Source organism: Hibiscus syriacus, unplaced genomic scaffold (genome assembly GCF_006381635.1).
Source record: "Hibiscus syriacus cultivar Baekdansim isolate YM2019G1 unplaced genomic scaffold, ASM638163v2 tig00110195_pilon, whole genome shotgun sequence".
Classification (NCBI taxonomy): domain Eukaryota; kingdom Viridiplantae; phylum Streptophyta; class Magnoliopsida; order Malvales; family Malvaceae; genus Hibiscus; species Hibiscus syriacus.
In genome coordinates, this window is record NW_024062621.1 from 177,127 (window position 1) to 195,954 (window position 18,828).

General features: G+C 37.7%; 1 protein-coding gene and 2 pseudogenes across 2 annotated transcripts; 2 read left to right on the forward strand and 1 right to left on the reverse strand.

Annotated features, from left to right (window-relative positions):
* The first annotated feature begins 2,217 nt into the window (after positions 1-2,217).
* LOC120218135 lies at positions 2,218-3,633 on the forward strand (annotated as a pseudogene).
* Positions 3,634-4,741: 1,108 nt separating this feature from the next.
* On the forward strand, positions 4,742-14,563 carry LOC120218125 (regulatory-associated protein of TOR 1-like). 2 transcript variants are annotated; one of them, XM_039215093.1, is made up of 23 exons: positions 4,744-5,490; positions 6,436-6,538; positions 7,068-7,150; positions 7,236-7,394; positions 7,498-7,614; positions 7,752-7,909; positions 8,152-8,306; positions 8,402-8,546; positions 8,625-8,703; positions 8,865-8,966; positions 9,351-9,434; positions 9,521-9,631; positions 10,024-10,377; positions 10,476-10,662; positions 10,950-11,507; positions 11,655-11,975; positions 12,067-12,196; positions 12,433-12,557; positions 12,647-12,792; positions 12,889-12,990; positions 13,319-13,404; positions 13,581-13,665; positions 13,766-14,563. In XM_039215093.1, the coding sequence occupies exons 1-23, from the start codon at positions 5,161-5,163 to the stop codon at positions 14,102-14,104; spliced, it is 4,059 nt and encodes a 1,352-aa protein (XP_039071024.1). In that variant the 5' UTR covers positions 4,744-5,160; the 3' UTR covers positions 14,105-14,563. The 2 variants fall into 2 exon arrangements, with proteins under 2 accessions (XP_039071025.1, XP_039071024.1); XM_039215094.1 differs by lacking the exons at positions 13,581-13,665; positions 13,766-14,563 and having other exon boundaries at positions 4,742-5,490; positions 13,283-13,410.
* Positions 14,564-14,942: 379 nt separating this feature from the next.
* LOC120218137 lies at positions 14,943-18,704 on the reverse strand (annotated as a pseudogene).
* Between the last annotated feature and the right edge of the window lie 124 nt (positions 18,705-18,828).

The window sequence follows — 18,828 nt, forward strand, 5'->3', positions numbered from 1 at the left end:
AGGTAGCCAAGTTCATTAAAACCGACATATAGACTTGAGGATTTAGATAGAAATCAGATGCTACATCCATGCACGAAAAGTGAAAACATGGATAAAAAGGAAACACTACATTTCAGCTGAACCAATTACTAGGTAAGAGAAATCTCAAAAGCAAAATACCACACAACCACTAACATTAACATTCATGACTAGTTCAAAGATTTTCAGCATCCATCACTTGTTAGTTAGCCCCAATCATCCCAGCTAACAGAACTTAAATTTCATTATGCATCTATGGCTGCTAGTGTGTAGTACATAGGTGTAGTATCACTAATATCATATGCAAATCTCTTTTTTGAATGGGGGAGCAAAAAAAAAAACGTTTTGGAAAGGCAATACAGTAAGCATTAGTTTTAAGCAAAAGAATCTGACCAACAATTCTTGTAATAATGAAAATGGCAAAAATCAAAGAACTTACCTTCTACCTAACAATTTTGACCATCTTCCCCAATACATTCCTCTCAGCAATCTTAAAATGGACATAATCACCACAATTCTTCACAATTGTTTCCAAAAGCTAAAAGGGAAACAACACATGGTTAATCCACAAATACATCTACACATGAAATTCCCCGGAGGCGGGAACTCCAGAAATCATTTTTCCAACAAAACTACCGTCAAAGCTAGTGATTGTACTTTAGAAATCTTGTGCTGCAGCCTTCTCTTCAAGGCTTTTACAACATCCTTCGCTTGCCTGACAAGTTCACATCCAAAGCAAAATTTTCCATATAGTTTCCCAATATTTAATGAAAAACCCTGAAAAAAAGTAGTAACACAAGTACTTGAGATCGAAAAATTGGTGATTTTAACAGACGGTAAAGAGAAACTAACACCAAGTAATCTTCATATAATTCAACCTAAAAAGTGATTTTAATTAAATCATTTCAAAATAAACGGATTTTTTATATGAAAATCCCACAAATATCAATAAATTCCATAATTCAATCATATTAAATGCTCAAGCCACAGATGAGAAAATTATTGAACATATCTTAAAACATAAAAACAAGCACGTAGAACTCAAGAAATTTAAGCCAACAAAGTAAAGAAAATCAAAGTCAACTCATTCACAAAGAAATAAAATTAACACAAGGAAAAACAAGTAAAGATTAAAACTTCTTACCAGTGACTAGAATGAACAGAATCGTAAATATCGTATATGGATGTTCATAGTCCAATCAGGACCAATTAGAAGATCGCTCCTTGCCTTGTCTAAAGCTACTGCTGCTGCTGCTGATGAAGCTGATGACATCATCATCATGCTTCCTTCTTCTCTTCACTTACCTTTTTCCGTTTACAACAATTTCTGCTTGTTTCCCGAGAAAATTCCCCTCAAGGAACGATGATGACAAGGACAACCTCAAGCTTTCCGCTTCAAAAGCACCCACGGCCACCATATTTACCTTACCTAGTGTTTAGGTCCTAGAAAAGTTAAAAGATTAAACCCCCACAGAAAATTATGAAATGGAAACTCTTTTTCTGCTTTGCTTTGTTTTGGTTTTTTATAAAGATTAAAAGACCTTTTAAGCAAGAAAATTCATTTTCTAGGGAAAATTCGTTTCTATTTGGGGAGAATTTCAATATAAGGCCGTCGTCTTGGAATTATTTTTAAAATTATTTATTGAAAAAGGAGAAAGAATGCCACCCTCATCTTCAACTTGTATAAGTATGCTACTTTGCCCTTATCTTCAATATAAGACCTTTTGATTTAAACAACCTAAAGTCTCGTTCTATTATTCTAATTGATCACTGATAATTGATAAAGATAGCGTTATGTTAATTCTTTAATATATAGTTTTCTTTATTGTGTTTTCCTTGTGTCGAATCTTTGGTAAGATAACCTGCTTGTTGCTTACCACTGCTTCTTTCTCACTACCATCCGCCATTGTTGTTTGTTTCCTGTTCTTGAACAAAACGACATCCTCAATCTCAACGGATCTATCATTATAATACATTCAACTTTACCTTTTTGAGTAAGTTTGATTGCGTGGCTTGTATTTTAACACATGATTATGTGTTGTAGTTTGTGAGGCCGAAATTTTTATCAGAAAACTGTATGGTCCTAATTTATTGGACATAAACATGCATTCCACGTTTTCCAGGGCCACAATTCCCAGCCCTATACGCAATCAAACCATTATATAATTATAGAGACCTCTGCCTGCAAATCAGTTCATAGTTGGATATTCATTCACCAGGGAGAGAAAAACCTTAAGCAAACAACAATGGCGGATGGCAGTGAGAAAGAAGCAGTGGTGAGCAACAAACAGGTGATATTCAAGGATTATATCTCTGGGTTTCCAAAGGAATCAGACATGGCCATCAACAGCGATGGGAATGTGAAACTGAAGGTGGCGGCTGGTTCCAAAGACATTGTCGTCAAGAATCTTTACTTGTCCTGTGATCCTTATATGCGCCTCTTAATGTCGAACCAAAGTTCTGAAGTCTTCGGTCCCTACGCTCCTGGCACCGTAAGTCTCTGGATCTGTGTTGGGATAATTTGCAGGTGATAAAGGGGTTCGGAGTGGGCAAGGTTCTAGAATCAGGAGATCCAGAGTTAAAACAAGGAGACCTGGTTTGGGGCATGACAGGATGGGAAGAGTATTCGGTCCTGAAATCAGCCGATGGTCTCTTTAAAATTCAGCATACTGATGTACCCCTTTCCTATTATACTGGAATTCTGGGTAACTTGTTAAAAAATTCAAAAACCATTCTTTTTCTTTATTATTTAATTATGTAATATTTTGCATGATTGTATTCAAACCAGGTATGCCTGGTGTGACTGCTTATGCTGGGTTCTATGAGGTTTGTAAACCAAAGAAAGGGGAATATGTGTTTGTGTCATCTGCATCCGGTGCTGTCGGACAGCTTGTTGGCCAATTTGCTAAGCTCACCGGTTGCTATGTCGTTGGTAGTGCTGGAACTCAACACAAGGTTATAAATCATGTCATAACCCTTGGGTTGGCCTCTAAATTGAAAAATCTGCAATAACTTTGATTTGTTTTGTAGGTTGAACTGTTGACGAACAAGTTTGGTTTTGATGATGCTTTCAATTACAAGGAGGAGCCTGATCTTAATACAGCTTTGAAAAGGTAAACAACCTGTGTTTGTTGAATTCGCTGATAACGATCGAGTTTTAATTCAGTTCAAATTTCGATTTAAGTTGAACGGATATTGATTGTTGCCAGCGGTATTCATCTATGTACCAATTTTCAGGTATTTTCCTGAAGGCATCGATATCTAGGCAAAATGCTGGACGCTGTGCTTCTCAACATGAGAGTCCATGGTCGCATTGCTGTATGCGGGATGATCTCGCAGTACAATCAACCTCAACCTGAAGGGATACACAACCTAATGTCGATTGTTTACAAGAGAGTTCGACTCGAAGGATTCGTGGTATTCGATTACTATCCAAAATATTCAAACTTCTTGGACTTCATATTGCCTTGCATAAGGGAAGGGAAGATAAAGTATGTGGAAGACATTGTTGAAGGCTTGGAGAACGGCCCCGCTGCTTTAATTGGACTGTTCAATGGTCGCAATGCGGGCAAACAACTTGTTGTAGTTGCTCCACACTGAAATTTTCTGGAAATGCAAAATCATGTCTGTTTTTATTAAGCTTTAATTACATCGAATGATATTTGTTAACATTACAAACGTCAGTTTCCGATCATTAAATCATAATTGATATGAAATCAAACTCAAGATCACCTAGTCTTAACGGGGTTGTTACTCCGGCACCGCCATCAAGAAACCGTTTCTCAGACGACACCACCTGCTTCTTCATTGACCCTTCCACCCCAAGCTCGATAGTAATTAATAGATATTTTCTTATTGTAATTGTCCCAGCTCGATGCTTTCTGCATTGTTGCTCATTTTATCCCTGAATTCGGCATCAAACTATAACGCAGGGCTACAACTTGACTACCTTAAAATGGAAAACATTTAATAAGGTGATCTTACATTGCTCGAGTCACTCTTCACTGATTTAGGATATGAACTCGACCAATAAAATTAAAACATGTCAGTAATTTTTTCTTAATCATTGTTAAATTTAAGCTTTATTTTTAATTATTTATTTCATTTCATATCAGCATTAAATCTCCATCTCTTCTTCAACCTCTTAACTCTTCCCTCCTCCCTTTGTTAACCACAATCACCATAACTACTATCACTTTCCTTCATTCTCATGCTTGCAACCTAAATCATGTTATCTTCAATACATAATAAATTAAATCGTAATCAATTTTACAGAAAAAATCTCACTGGTTTTGTTTTTTTATTCTGAGATGTAATCAACATTGATTACAAAACATTTTGAATCTTACATTTTATAAGTAATTTCATAAAAAAAGGATGAAAAATCATGCAGCAATCTAATCGACATGATCTACAAGATTTAATCATAATTTCATCATATATATATATTAAAGATAAAATGATTTAAGTTGTAACCATAAGAAAGACGAGCAATTAATTATAATGGGGTTGTTGGTGGATGATTAGATTTGTGGGATTGTTGGGTTTCTGAGGCCTGAGTTCTACTAAGCCCGTATCATCAGGCCTACCTCCTTTAACTTTCATTCTTCTCTTTTAGTTGACCCAGCCCACTTCTTTTATCTGCTTCTGACCCGTTAACTCTTATCTTACTAATTAAAATCCCTAATTCATTTCCCATTTTCCTACCAATCCCTAATTCCTTCCCCTTTCTTTACAATTGCCCAATTCCCTTCCTTCGACTCTCGGCTCTTCTCCCCCATTCTTGACATAAATTTAACCAACACATAATTCTTATTGTTCCGTCACTGTTCTATGAGCCACCACCACACCAGCATCGTCGCCGCCGCCGTCAACTAGGGTTTCGATTCCTCCCTTTCCCCATCTCGTTTCTTTCCTCAAATTTCCGAGCTGGATTATCTCTCTTTCATCTGGCGAATCTCAATGCGCCGCTGGTTCAGCGGCTTCGTTGATTAAATCTCTCTTCCCTCCCCTCTCTATATATTCACTTTCTCTCGTTGATCAGTTTTGAGCAGAAAAGGATAGGTTTTACTGAGATTAATTTAATATTAGTACAAATTTTCATCCGAGGGTTATCTTTTCTTTTTGTTTTGCGGGATTTGAATGGCATTGGGCGATCTGATGACATCACGGTTTTCGCAATTGTCGCTGGCAGTATCCAATCATGTCACCGACGGAAACGGCAGCAGTGGCAGCTACCAGGAGGATGCTACTTCTTATACTGATTTGGCCTCTCAAAGGAGGGATTTCGATACTGAATCCACTAGCAGTTATGCGAATGCCGTTACTTCATCGGCCGCTGTGCCTACATCCATGGCTTACTTGCCGCAAACTGTTGTTTTATGCGAGCTTAGACATGCTACTTTTGAAGCTTCCACGCCCACTGGGCCCTCTGATAGTGGACTTGTCTCCAAATGGCGTCCCAAGGACAGAGTAAGTAATTTCCTTTCAACCTGTTTTTTTTTGCTTATTCCATTCATCTGACTGTTTATTTCAAATCATGGGTTCCAAAATTCAATATGGCTTTAGTGAATTGAATGGAAGAGTGGAATTCGTAGATGTGCTAGCTTATCATTATGGAATTAGTACTGTTGATCAAGTTTGAAAACCTTGATTTTGGTGTGGGCACGGGGAATGGTAGGCATGAAGACATTCTACTCCTTTGGTTTTAGATAAAAGCATTAGAGCCTTAAAAGTTAAATACTTTGTACGTTAAGTAATCTGCTGTTGCTTTTACCATTCCAGTATATGCTTTGCCTTGTGATGCACTAATGACTAAGAAATATATTTCGAATGGCTGGTTGTCCATGTATCTGTACACTAGATGGCTTCACAGCAGAAACATATAGGTCAACACTTTTTAATTTCATCTATAATAAAGTAACAATTTCCGTAGCTCCTCCTATAGCTTAGGGTTTTTAACATACCGTGGTAGACTTTATTCTATTTTTATCTTTTGGGTTTCAACATGAACTTATAACTTGAAAGCAAAATGAGAGAAATATATTTTTATGTTTGCTTAAAGAGATTTCTAAAGCCTTAACTTGTAGAATACTAATAATTAGAAAAAAATGTTCTACTATTCTGCAATACCAAAATTTTTAGCAGTCTAGTTCCTATAGCATGATTTAAAAACTTCCGTTTTTATCTTTGAGCTGCCTCTTTGCTCTAGTTTCTTTGGAAGACATTTAGTAGTTTTCTTTTTCGTCAAACTGAATTTGATTCTTAGATACCAGTGTTTATCTTCTTGATAAATATTAGAAACCATTCTTTAAGAACTAGTTCCCTTTAATTTGTCTTGATATATTAGGTTTGATGATATTCACTTTTTTTTGATAGAATTGATGATATTCACTTGACTCTCGGCTTCATATGCAGATGAAGACAGGATGTGTAGCCCTAGTTTTATGTTTAAATATAAGCGTTGATCCACCTGATGTAATAAAAATTTCTCCTTGTGCAAGAATGGAGTGCTGGATTGGTATGTTTTCTGAGTAATTTTTTTTGTTTTTGCATTTTTTCTATTTAATGGTTCTTGAAGTTTTAAGGTCATGATTTTGTTCAAGAAATCTTTAATAAGTTTCGTGTTATTTTAATGTCACGGAACACAATGCTTGTGGATTTATTGAGCATGCATGAATTTTAATTTTGGATATTGTTTGCCCTTGGCTCTGTTTGGCATGCAGACTCAGGAATGCTTATCTATTAATATTTCTATACATGAGCCATGTACTGGCCTTGCGTTATTTGGTTGCCAAGGAGGAACAAGAAATTTGAATCCTAGTACTGCATTTAGACAAAATAAGTTTTCAAATTATATTTTTATCTGGCATCCATTCTCTGGTGAAAAAATGATTAAAATATATAAGGCAAAATTTGTCTATTCAAATTTCTTCGTTGTGTAACTAGTTAAAACATGAAAACTATTTCCTCGTTTGATCTAATTACAAATAGGCCTATGACACATTGCTATCAGTATGTTTCACTTTTTCTTTATTTGATTGTTGCAGATCCTTTTTCTATGGCACCACCAAAAGCACTTGGAGCTATTGGGAAAAATTTGAGGGATCAATATGAGAGGTGGCAGCCCAAGGTGTGAACTCGTTCTCATACTTTGTTTCATTTCAAGTTTACTATTTCAAGTCTAGAATCTAATTCTTTCTATCATGTGTGATCAGGCTCGATGTAAGGTTGAACTTGATCCTACAGTAGACGAAGTGAAGAAACTTTGTAATACATGTCGCAGATATGCCAAGTCAGAGAGAGTTCTATTTCATTACAATGGACATGGTGTTCCGAAGCCAACTGCAAATGGTGAAATCTGGCTGTTCAATAAGGTGTTCATTTGTTTAACTATTATGAAACGATTCTTGTTGCTTTTCTTTTTTTCTATTTGTCATTTTTTTTCTCCTTGCTCAGCCTGATCATTTTCCTGTGCAGAGTTATACACAGTATATTCCTTTGCCTATCAGCGACCTTGATTCATGGTTAAAAACACCTTCTATATATGTTTTTGATTGCTCTGCAGCAGGAATTGTGGTTAATGCCTTCATTGAGGTAGTTGCTTGTGTTCTATCCTCATTTTTTCACTTGTATATTTTCTGGCTTTCACTATTCAAATAGACATTAGTTTCTTCTATCTTGATTTGTTTTTGGTTTTCTTTTAATTTTATTAAATTGAATTTGATTGATAGCTTCTTGACTGTGGCACTTCTAACTACCCTGGATCTGCAAGAGACTGCATTCTGCTGGCTGCCTGTGAAGCACATGAGACTCTTCCTCAAAGTGCTGAATTTCCTGCCGATGTGTTTACTTCTTGTCTTACTACACCTATCAAAATGGCATTGAGATGGTAAAATTCTCATGTGATCTGCTTGATAGGACTAAGTGCAGTATTTCATACTCAAATAATAGTGGTCTATTTGCTTGGCTAAATATATTTCCTTTGTATTTGCATCATGAATTAACATTTGCTAGGCTAAATATATTCACCTTAGTGAACATTTTTTAATAATGTGCATATCTTATTTTTAATATATTTAGTATTGTGTAAAATGAGCTTACTAATTGTCTGATTGTTGTTATCTCTTCCAGGTTTTGTACTCGTTCATTGCTTCATGAGTCTCTTGACTGTTCACTTATAGATAAAATTCCTGGCCGTCAAAATGACCGTAAAACACTTTTAGGGGAGTTGAATTGGATTTTTACTGCAGTGACAGACACAATTGCTTGGAATGTTCTCCCTCATGGTTAGTTCTTTGAGTGTATTGATCAGTTGTCTGCCGTATTTTATATAATTTGTTGTATTCTAATCTACTTAATCAACACTTCTTTTGCGATGTAGAACTTTTTCGGAGGTTGTTTAGGCAGGATTTACTGGTTGCCAGTTTGTTCAGAAATTTTTTGCTTGCTGAGAGGATTATGCGCTCTGCAAATTGTTCTCCAATTTCTTACCCAATGTTGCCACCAACCCATCAGCACCATATGTGGTACTACAGGGACTTTTGACTTACTTTTCAACTCACTTGTCGGTTGTTTATTTTAAAATCTTCTTCTATATATTCCAGGGATGCATGGGACATGGCTGCTGAAATTTGCCTTTCTCAGCTTCCATCATTGGTTGAGGATCCTAATGCAGAGTTCCAGGTGTGTTTTTCTTCAAAGTCCATTTCCAATATTAATTTGTTACCCTGAATTTTGCTGATGCTTACTGGAGCCTGACAAGAATTGAGTCGCAAAATTGGATGGTGCCTATTTTCAGCTCCCCGTGCTCCCTCATATCTGAGTGTACTTTTGTTTTGTTTCAGTCGAGCTCATTTTTCACTGAACAGCTGACAGCCTTTGAGGTATGGCTTGACCATGGATCTGAGCATAAAAAGCCACCGGAGCAATTGCCCATTGTGCTTCAGGTGCTGTAACATTTCCTTATTGTTCTAGATGTGAGGGCCACTATTTAGTTGTCCTTATTTATGGTGATTTTTAATATAGTTGAATTTATGTTAAACAATTTTACTCAATATCGAGTTCTCGGTCACCTAAGATATTTTTGATGGTAAGGTGGGGAATTATCCTTCAGAATCACAGCTGCTAATGCTATAGTTGCTAACAACTTCATTTTTGGATTGGAATTCCATTTATTATGAATTTGAGTTGATTTGTCCATATTTAGTAGTCTATATTGCAGTACATCCAGTATAGGTTTACTGCTATTCAGGGCCACTAGCAATGATATGTTTAATTATACCAAAAAAAATTAAATGTAATATCTGACCAGCTAACCGTTGATGTTTCAGGTTTTGCTTAGTCAATGCCATCGATTCCATGCTCTATTTCTTCTTGGAAGATTCCTTGATATGGGACCCTGGGCTGTAGATCTGGTAGTTCTTTATGGCTTAGATCTTTACTATTTGCATTTTTCGTGTTTCATGCTGTTTTTTACTTACAGACTGGATTCTATTTTTAGGCACTTTCTGTTGGAATATTTCCCTATGTTCTAAAGCTGTTGCAAACAACCACTCCAGAGCTACGTCAAATCCTTGTCTTCATTTGGACAAAGATTTTGGCACTTGATAAGGTATGTTAACAGATGCTTCATAATATGGGATGCATATTTGTTTGCATATGTTAATATAGCCTTTTATGCATACAATACTGTGGTAACATGCGGTATTATGTCCTGACCTTCCTTTTAGCCTGGAATTTAAGGATTTGCTAAATGCTTTTGTATTTTGTGGATGCTTCTATATAGCTGGTCTATGCATGATCAAGATTGTTTCTGTAACATCAAAATTCTATGTACACGTGCTGGTGCCTGAATAATTATGTAATGATGGTTTGCTGTTTTTGTTTGACACTTGGAAATTGATTCTGTTTCTCTTATTCTATTTGATTCCTTATTGCAGGACTATAATATTCCTTCTATCTAATGCAATAGTAATATTGAAAATCTATCATCTTTGTTTGCAGTCCTGTCAGGTTGATCTGGTAAAGGATGGTGGTCATGTTTATTTCATTAGGTTTCTTAATAGTGCGGAGGCAAATCCTGAGCAGCGTGCAATGGCTGCATTTGTTCTGGCTGTCATTGTGGATGGTCATAGACGTGGCCAGGAAGCTTGTATTGAAGCAGGGTTAATCCAGGTGTGCTTAAAGCACCTTCAAGCTTTCACGCAAAATGAGGCTCAAACTGAACCCTTATTGCTTCAGTGGCTTTGCCTTTGTCTTGGAAAGCTATGGGAGGATTTTTCTGAGGCTCAGATGATAGGTCTGCAGGCAGATGTGCCTGCAATATGTGTTTCTATACTATCTGAACCTCAGCCAGAGGTAGGTTTTCTTTCTTTCTTATTTTAGATGTTATAAATGGATAGTTTCGAGTTGGCTAGTTACAGACATTTGTAATTATTTATGCTGCTTAATTTCAGGTTAGGGCTTCTGCAGTTTATGCGCTGGCTACCTTGCTTGATGTTGGGTTTGACTCTAGAGATGGTAGTGGAGGGGATGAAGAATGTGACGATGTTGAAAAGAGTAGAGCTGAGAATATTATAATTAAAAGCCTTTTGAATGTTGTTTCTGATGGAAGCCCTGTTGTCCGGGCAGAAGTTGCTGTAGGTATGTGGTGGTTATCTTATTCATATTACATATGTTAGGATTGTTTGTTTTCTTAAGAAATTTTTTCTTCCGAATTAACATTAACATTGACATGGTTGAATGAATGAATATGATAGAAACTTGGCACTTTGAAACACCTTGTAAAGTTTCTATAACTTTTGTAATTGGCTGATGATTACCGTTAGCATATATTCCAAATTGGGTGCTGTGAGTGGGTGTTCTACAGATTCACTACGTCCCTGAATTATCACAGTGGATTAATATTGATGTTTCGTTTGGCTTGGCAGCTCTGGCACACTTTGCCTTCGGACATAAGCAGCACCTCAAGTCATTTGCTGCTGCATATTGGAAACCTCAGCCTAATTCTCTGTTGAATTCATTGCCTTCGGTTGCTAATATAAAGGGCACAGGAAGTGGAGGTATAGTTTCATCCCAGATAGGTCCTATAACAGCCATTGTTCGGGATGGAAGGGTATCCACCAGCAGTCCTCTTGCTGGAATCATGCATGGGTCTCCATTATCTGATGATTCGTCTCAACATTCTGACTCTGGAATATTGAATGATTGTGTTAGTAATGGTGAAATTCATAATTCAAGGCCAAAATCTTTGGACAATGCAATGTATTCACAGTGTGTACTGGCTATGTGTACTTTAGCTAAAGACCCATCTCGACGAGTGGCAAGTCTAGGACGGCGGGTTCTTTCCATTATTGGAATTGAACAAGTAACAAAATCTTTGAAGCCTGCGGGTAACAGTGCCTGGCCTGGTGATCCGACCACTTCCTCATCAACTCCTAATACTTCTGGATTGGTTCGTTCTTCTTCATGGTTGGACTTTAATGGAGGTAACTCTTTTGCTCTCTGTTACCCTCAACACATTTCCCAATTATACTCACATTTTCTTTTCCCTGATATCTTCCTGCTTTGATGCAATCTTTTACACTTGTTAGACATTAAAATCACAAGATTTAATTTGGAGGTGATTTTGACAGGTCATCTACCTTTAACATTTAGAACACCTCCCGTTAGCCCTCCCCGGCAAAATTACCTGGCGGGAATTCGTAGAGTTTGTTCTTTAGACTTCAGGCCTCACCTGATGAATTCTCCAGACTCTGGATTGGCTGACCCACTTCTAGGTTCTGTTTCTGGGTCAGACCGCAGTTTACTTCCTCAATCAACTATATTTAATTTTAGTTGTGGTCACTTCTCCAAGCCTCTGCTTACTGCATCAGATGATAGTGAAGAACTATTGGCCAGAAGAGAAGATTATGAGAGATTTGCACTGGAGCATATTGCTAAATGCCAGCACTCCTGTATGCCTTTTGATTGATTTGTTCTTTTTATCATATTCTTATACCAATTTTTACCATGGAACTAATAGGTTTCTCATTTTCCCATTGCTAGCTGTTAGTAAACTTAACAATAATAGTCAAATTGCTAGCTGGGATACAAGATTCGAGACAGGTACAAGAACAGCCTTGCTGCAACCTTTCTCTCCTATTGTGATTGCAGCAGATGAAAATGAACGGATAAGGTATGTGATTCAAGTTTCTATGTATTCCTAAAGCAAGTTAGAGACATTTTGGGATAATTCTTCTGAAATGAGTCAAGTAGAACTCTTTACTGCATGAAAGGTTATATATTGTAAATTACTTTCTACAACTAGCTTTTGTTTTATTACTAAAAAAGGGATAATGCTTTTATTGATACTTCAAGAATTTATTTCTGTAAATTATGTTGCCATAGTAATTGTTTTGCTTTTCTTTTCAGGGTATGGGATTATGAGGAAGCCACCCTCCTCAACAGTTTTGACAATCATGATTTTCCAGAAAAGGGAATTTCTAAACTGTGTCTTCTGAATGAGCTTGATGACAGCTTGTTGCTTGTTGCTTCAAGTAATGCTCTTTTCCACTTTTTCTCCCTTGTTTTGCGCTTCCCCCCCCCCCCCCCATAATGGTTATAATCCAGGGCTGATCTCACGCAGGTGATGGAAATATCCGAGTTTGGAAAGATTATACACTGAAGGGGAAACAGAAACTTGTTACTGCGTTGTCTTCTATCGAAGGTCATAAACCTGGTGTGCGGAGTTTGAATACTGTTGTGGACTGGCAGCAGCAGTCTGGGTATCTTGTATGTATTTCTTCTATACTTATCTCTAGGACATTCTTATTAGGTACAGTTTGATGCCTAATATAGTGTTCTTGGTTGCTCTGATGTCACAACTAGTATTCATCTGGGGAGATACCATCCATCATGCTTTGGGACCTGGATAAAGAGCAGCTTGTTAATTCAATACCATCATCCTCAGATTGCAGTGTATCAGCACTGGTGAGTCTTCTGCCTCTTATGCATTATGTTAGTTTATGCTAAACGATTGAATTGAGTAGCTTATAATCATGTTGGCGGCAATAGGTACCTTTTCAAAGTAGTAATCTTTTGCATGTTTGAAAAAGGTTATTGCATATCACTATTGAGTTGGCAAGTAAGAGGCATGCTGCAGTTGAAATCGTGCTATGTTGGAGTCTGGATGCTTTCCTTTTTTTTAAAATTAGAAATATTTTTTCTTTTTGTTCTGCTCTGACATGCTTTTGTCATTGCCCCTTTTTTCCCCTTTTGGTAGTTCATCTTGTGTTGCATATTTTCTTCACACTAACAGGCTTCTTCTCAAGCTCATGAGGGCCAATTTGCAGCTGGTTTTGTGGATGGTTCTGTCAGACTATATGACATCCGGACACCCGACATGTAAGCATTCTGATGAATATAGGTTGATAAGATTGAACATACGGATGATATTTTTTATTTCTTCATTCCTGAAATTTTTCATTGGTTGACCCCATGTCTTTCTTGAGAAGCAACTGCTCTCATGTTGTCATTCGTAAATATCTGTCTGATCCATGAGTTTTTTTCTTAATGTTTAGGTTGGTTTGCACAACCAGGCCGCATACTCAGCAAGTAGAAAGAGTTGTGGGTATTGGCTTTCAACCTGGACTTGATCAAGGAAAGGTAAAAAGTCTTGTAATCATCCTTGTTCCTCCATGAATGTCTCATTCGAGGTTTTAATCGGGCAAATATCGAAAAAATGAACTTACACGTTTTTTGTCAGATTGTAAGTGCATCCCAGGCTGGTGATATTCAGTTTCTCGATGTTAGAAATCAGAGAGATGCATACCTTACAATTGTTGCTCACCGAGGGTCGCTTACGGCTTTAGCTGTTCATAGACACGCCCCAATCATAGCCAGTGGCTCGGCAAAACAGCTAATCAAAGTCTTCAGTCTGGAAGGTGAGCCACTCGGCACCATCCGATACCAACATACCTTCATGGCCCAGAAGATTGGTTCCGTAAGCTGCCTTACCTTCCATCCCTACCAAGTCTTGCTAGCAGCCGGTGCCGCCGATGCCTGTGTTTCTATCTATGCTGATGACAACTCTCGTACAAGATGAATGTTTGAATTCTTTCACGGCCTTGCCTTCCATCCCTACCAAGTCTTACTAGCTGACAGTGACACTGATGCCTGTGTTTCTTTCTATGCTGATGACAACTCTCATACAAGATGAATGCTTGAATTCTAGCAGCACACGGTGAATGAAATCGGTTTTAGCACAAATTTCGCGAAGGTCAAAGTTCAAAAGTTAATGGTAGCAATACATTAGATTCCAGATCATCATTCGATTGTTTGTGGCATGGTGCTGCCAGATTTACAGTTCCACTGTGGCTTTTAAAACAGGGATGTATATTGATTTCATTAGCCTCCGGTGTTATGTGGTCTTCACACATGTTTGAAAGAAATCTTATCTTTGAACATATATTCATATGGGGGGGTTTTGCGAATGGCTTTGCAAATAATTTGTTTTACATATATAGGTAAATGCATTGTAAATATCTTATTTCTTCCCCTTATTTCATCGTTTTCATCAATCGAAATTGTTTAAAAATTCTATTAAGATTAATAGATGTATGAATGTATAAATTATATATATAAACTATTACTATACAGGTTATGTCATTACTTTGATCTATTCATGACGGAAATAATTAAATAACCTAAATGCATTTTACCCTTACTAATTTTAATTTTGGAGGTGAATTTGACAGAAACTGGGGCTACATCTTAAAGGTACAAATCAAGACCACTAATATTGAGTCACAAATCAAATCAAAAACACAAATTCCGAGCCACATCAATCTAAAAATGACGAATCAACGTCTGAGATACGGATTTACACATGGACATCCTATGCATACAGCTGAACCTGAAACTACAATTTTTCCCCTTTTTTTTCACTCCCTTCAACCAACCATACTTTGGGTATTAGTACCTGACGGGCTAGACGATGTATTACTGCTGTTTGTCATCTTATGCCTTCCATCGGCATTTCCAAGCACATTCAAATCTTCGAACAACCTGTATGATGGGATAAAGGGCTTTTGTCCTGTAGCAGGAGCGGTGTTCCTAGGACCGGTTCTCGTCCAAGAATCTCCGTTCATCGGTGCTCCTCCGTTTGTTCCTCTTGCATGCAATGAACTATTATGCTGCAAGGGTCTGGTTGCTGTGGGAGTGTTTGACGCGACGGTATTTGCTCCGGGAGTAGAAAACATGTTTGCAGAAGAATGATGATTTTGGCCGCTGAAATAACCAGGAGTAGCAGCCCATGGTGGAGGGGGATACCCGTACTGAGGCTGAAAATTTTGTTGATATTGAGGTTGTCTGTATGAGTGGTTTTGAATTTGGGATTGTGTTTGGAGCTGATGATGCGTTTGCTGATGTGCTTGGTGCAGAGATCGGGACTGGGATGGGGATTGTGGCTGGAATTGAGGTCGGGTTTCTGTTTTGAACTGAGTTTGGGTCTGAGCCGGTGAATTTGACTGGTTTTTGAGCTTGGGGTTCTGCTTGGAACTGGGGGATTCAGATTGTAGGTCCACCATAGGTGATGCTTGTGTATTCTGTAGGGAATGATACTGTGGTTAGACTTGAGGCTGGGACGGTCTCTGAGGAGGTGCCTGTGGCTGAGCCCAAGGAACCACATAACTACTATATGCCATTGGTCCTTGACTTCCGGGGTAGGTTTGGGAAGCATAAGGATGTCCCTGGCAGTTGGGAGTAACAGTTCCTTGATGCAAATTTTGGTGAGACACGGATGGTGTAGGAGGGGTATGTGGAGTGGAAGCCAATGTTGTTGACAAGGTGAGGCTTAGAAGATCAATCAAGTCCTGCTCTTTCGAAGTCCTAATTGGTGCAGGTAGATCTGGTAAAGCTAAAGCATTACTTGGAATAGAGGTTAAGGCAGTCGGCACAGATGAAGTTGCCGCAGTGGCATTGTTGATTGGTACAATGGCTCCACTTGTTCCAGCAAATGTGCTCTGAGAAGGCGGGAATTGTGCTCTGGAATGCCTGCACCCAGAACAATAAGTGAACCAGTAAAGAACTGTGCTATAAATTGAACATATTTATGAGGTTTGAGATGAATTAAGAGCTGGTGTATGAAACCTTCTAGCAAGCTGTGCGAAATCGTCTTCCTCTTCATCAATATGGCTTCTTGCCACAGTATCAACAGGTCCTGGTGGACTGATACTAGATGTCGGGCTGTTCACATCATTTGATATGTTGGAGCTACTTGCTTCAGTGGGCTAGGGAGTTGCACCAGCGGCCTTAATTGGTAAGGGAGAACCTACAGCTATGGCGTCATGTTTTGCAAGTAAACTTTGCAGACCATCATTTAATTCAAGACCTTGAGCTAAAAGTTCCTCATCCCTTCCACAAAGTCAATAAAGAACTTTGATATACGCAGATAGGCAATATACAAAAGAAAGAAATTGTGGATTTAAGAAATCCACATATAAACACAAAGAAACAAAAGCATACAGGTCGGATGCCATAGCTAAGTAAAAGACCATGGAGATTATGATGATTTTTAAGAAAACAGGATCCAAAAAGTTCCAAGTTGTTAATGACATTTAAAGAACAGAAATTTGGAGATGACTAACCCAGTAGTTGTGAGCATCTGCGTCATTTTTCTTTGGTTGGAACGACATTGATTGACAAGATCAACGACCACTTCATCTTTCACTGCCTGTTCATACAAACAAAAAACAGATGTAATTATAATAGATTCCGCTTTCAATTAAATTAAAGCAAAACGTTTTATTATTGTTGCTCATACCGCACTATCACTGGGGTTTACAGCTTTCAGCATGTCACTTAAGAGCTCCATAACATCCCTCATAGAGTATAAGCTAGACAAACTAAGATTATAAGGAAAATTTCAGCTCGAAAAAGGAGCGAGACAAAAAACATCCGTAAGTGAACACAAACTTTATAACCAAAACTTTAAAGTGATTCTAGACCTTAAACTTTTAATATCCTTAGCCATTGTTTCGCCAAAACTTCTAGAAGAATTGCTTGGATTCCATAACCAGGATTCATGTTTGGATGTGTAGCAGGTGGTGTATAGATAGGAGCTTTATTTGATGAACGCTTGGGAAACTCTACTCCCGAACGCTGTCATTTGTACAGTAACAAAATTTTAGTATCACTAGAGTAGTCGAAGACAACAATAGTAGTTGATCTCAGAAGTGGAAATCCTTGGATAGCATGTCCTTGATGCCAGTCTGCCATGACGCATCACTACTTAAGGTGCTATGCTTACCCTTAGCTCATCATATGCCCAGTAGTACTGAGGATGTTTACCCCCCGAATCACCAAATGCCTCTTGCCAAGAGTCCAATAGTGTCAAAATTTTATCCCTCACTAGCATATCTTCCTGCAGAATTCAGGGAGCCAGGTTCATTAAAACCGACATATAGACTTGAGGATTTTGATAGAAGTCAGATGCTACATCCATGCATGAAAAGTGAAAACATGGATAATAAAGAAACACTACATTCCAGCTGAACCAATTACTAGGTAAGAGAACTCTCCTTAGCTCAACAATTTTCAGTATCCATCACTTGTTAGTTAGCACCAGTCATCCCAGCAAACCAAACTTAAATTTCAATATGCATGTGGCTGCTAGTGTGTAGTACATAGGTGTAGTATCACTAATATCAGTCATTCCTCACAATTTTGACCATCTCCCCCAATACATCCCTCTCAGCAATCTGAAAATGGACAATCACCAGAATTCTTCGCCATTGTTTCCAAAAGCTACAAAGGGGAAACGGCACATGGTTAATCCACAAATACATATACACATGGCGGGAACTCCAGAAATAATTTTCCGAACAAAACTACCGTCAAAGCTAGTAATTGAACTTTAGAACTCTTGTGCTGCAGCCTTCTCTTCACAGCTTTTACAACGTCCTTCGCTTGCCTGACATGTCCACATCCAAAGCAAAATTTTCCATTAGTTTCCTAATATTTAAAGAAAAACCCTGAAAAAAAGTAGTAACACAAGTAATTGAAACCCAAAAAATGGTGATTTTAACAGACATTAAAGAGAAACTAACACCAAATAATCTTCATATAATTCAACCTAAAAAGTAATTTTGATCGAATCCTTTTACAAGAAACAATCTTTTTATATATGAAACCCCCCACAAATATCAATAAATTCCATAATTCAATCATATTAAATATTCATGCCAATGGAAAACAAGAATAGATGAGAAAATTACTGAACAGTTGTTAAATCATAAAAACATGCACGTAAGAAATTTAAGCTAACAAAGTAAAGAAAGTCAAAGTCAACTCATTCACAAAGAAACAAAATTAAAACAAGTAAAAATTAAAAAGTTTTACCAGCGATTAGAATTAACAGAATCGCAAATATCGATGTTCATAGTCCAATCAGGACCAATTAGAAGATCGCTCGTTGTCTTGTCTACAGTTACTGCGGCTGCCGATGATGAAAGCTGATGACATCATCATCATGTTTCCTTCTTCTCTTCACTTACCTTTTTCCTTTTACAACAATTTCTGCTTGTTTCCCGAGAAAATTCCACCCAAAGGAACGACGATTACAAGGACAACCTCAAGCTTTCCGCTTCAAAAGCACCCACCACATTTATCTTACCTTGTGTTCGGGTCCTAGGAAAGTAAAAAGATCAAACCCCTACAGAAAATTATAAAATAGAAATTCTCTTTGCCTTGCTTTATTTTGCATTTTATAAAGATTAACATACCTTTTAAGCAAGAAAAAACATTTTCTATTCGTTTCTATTTGGGGAG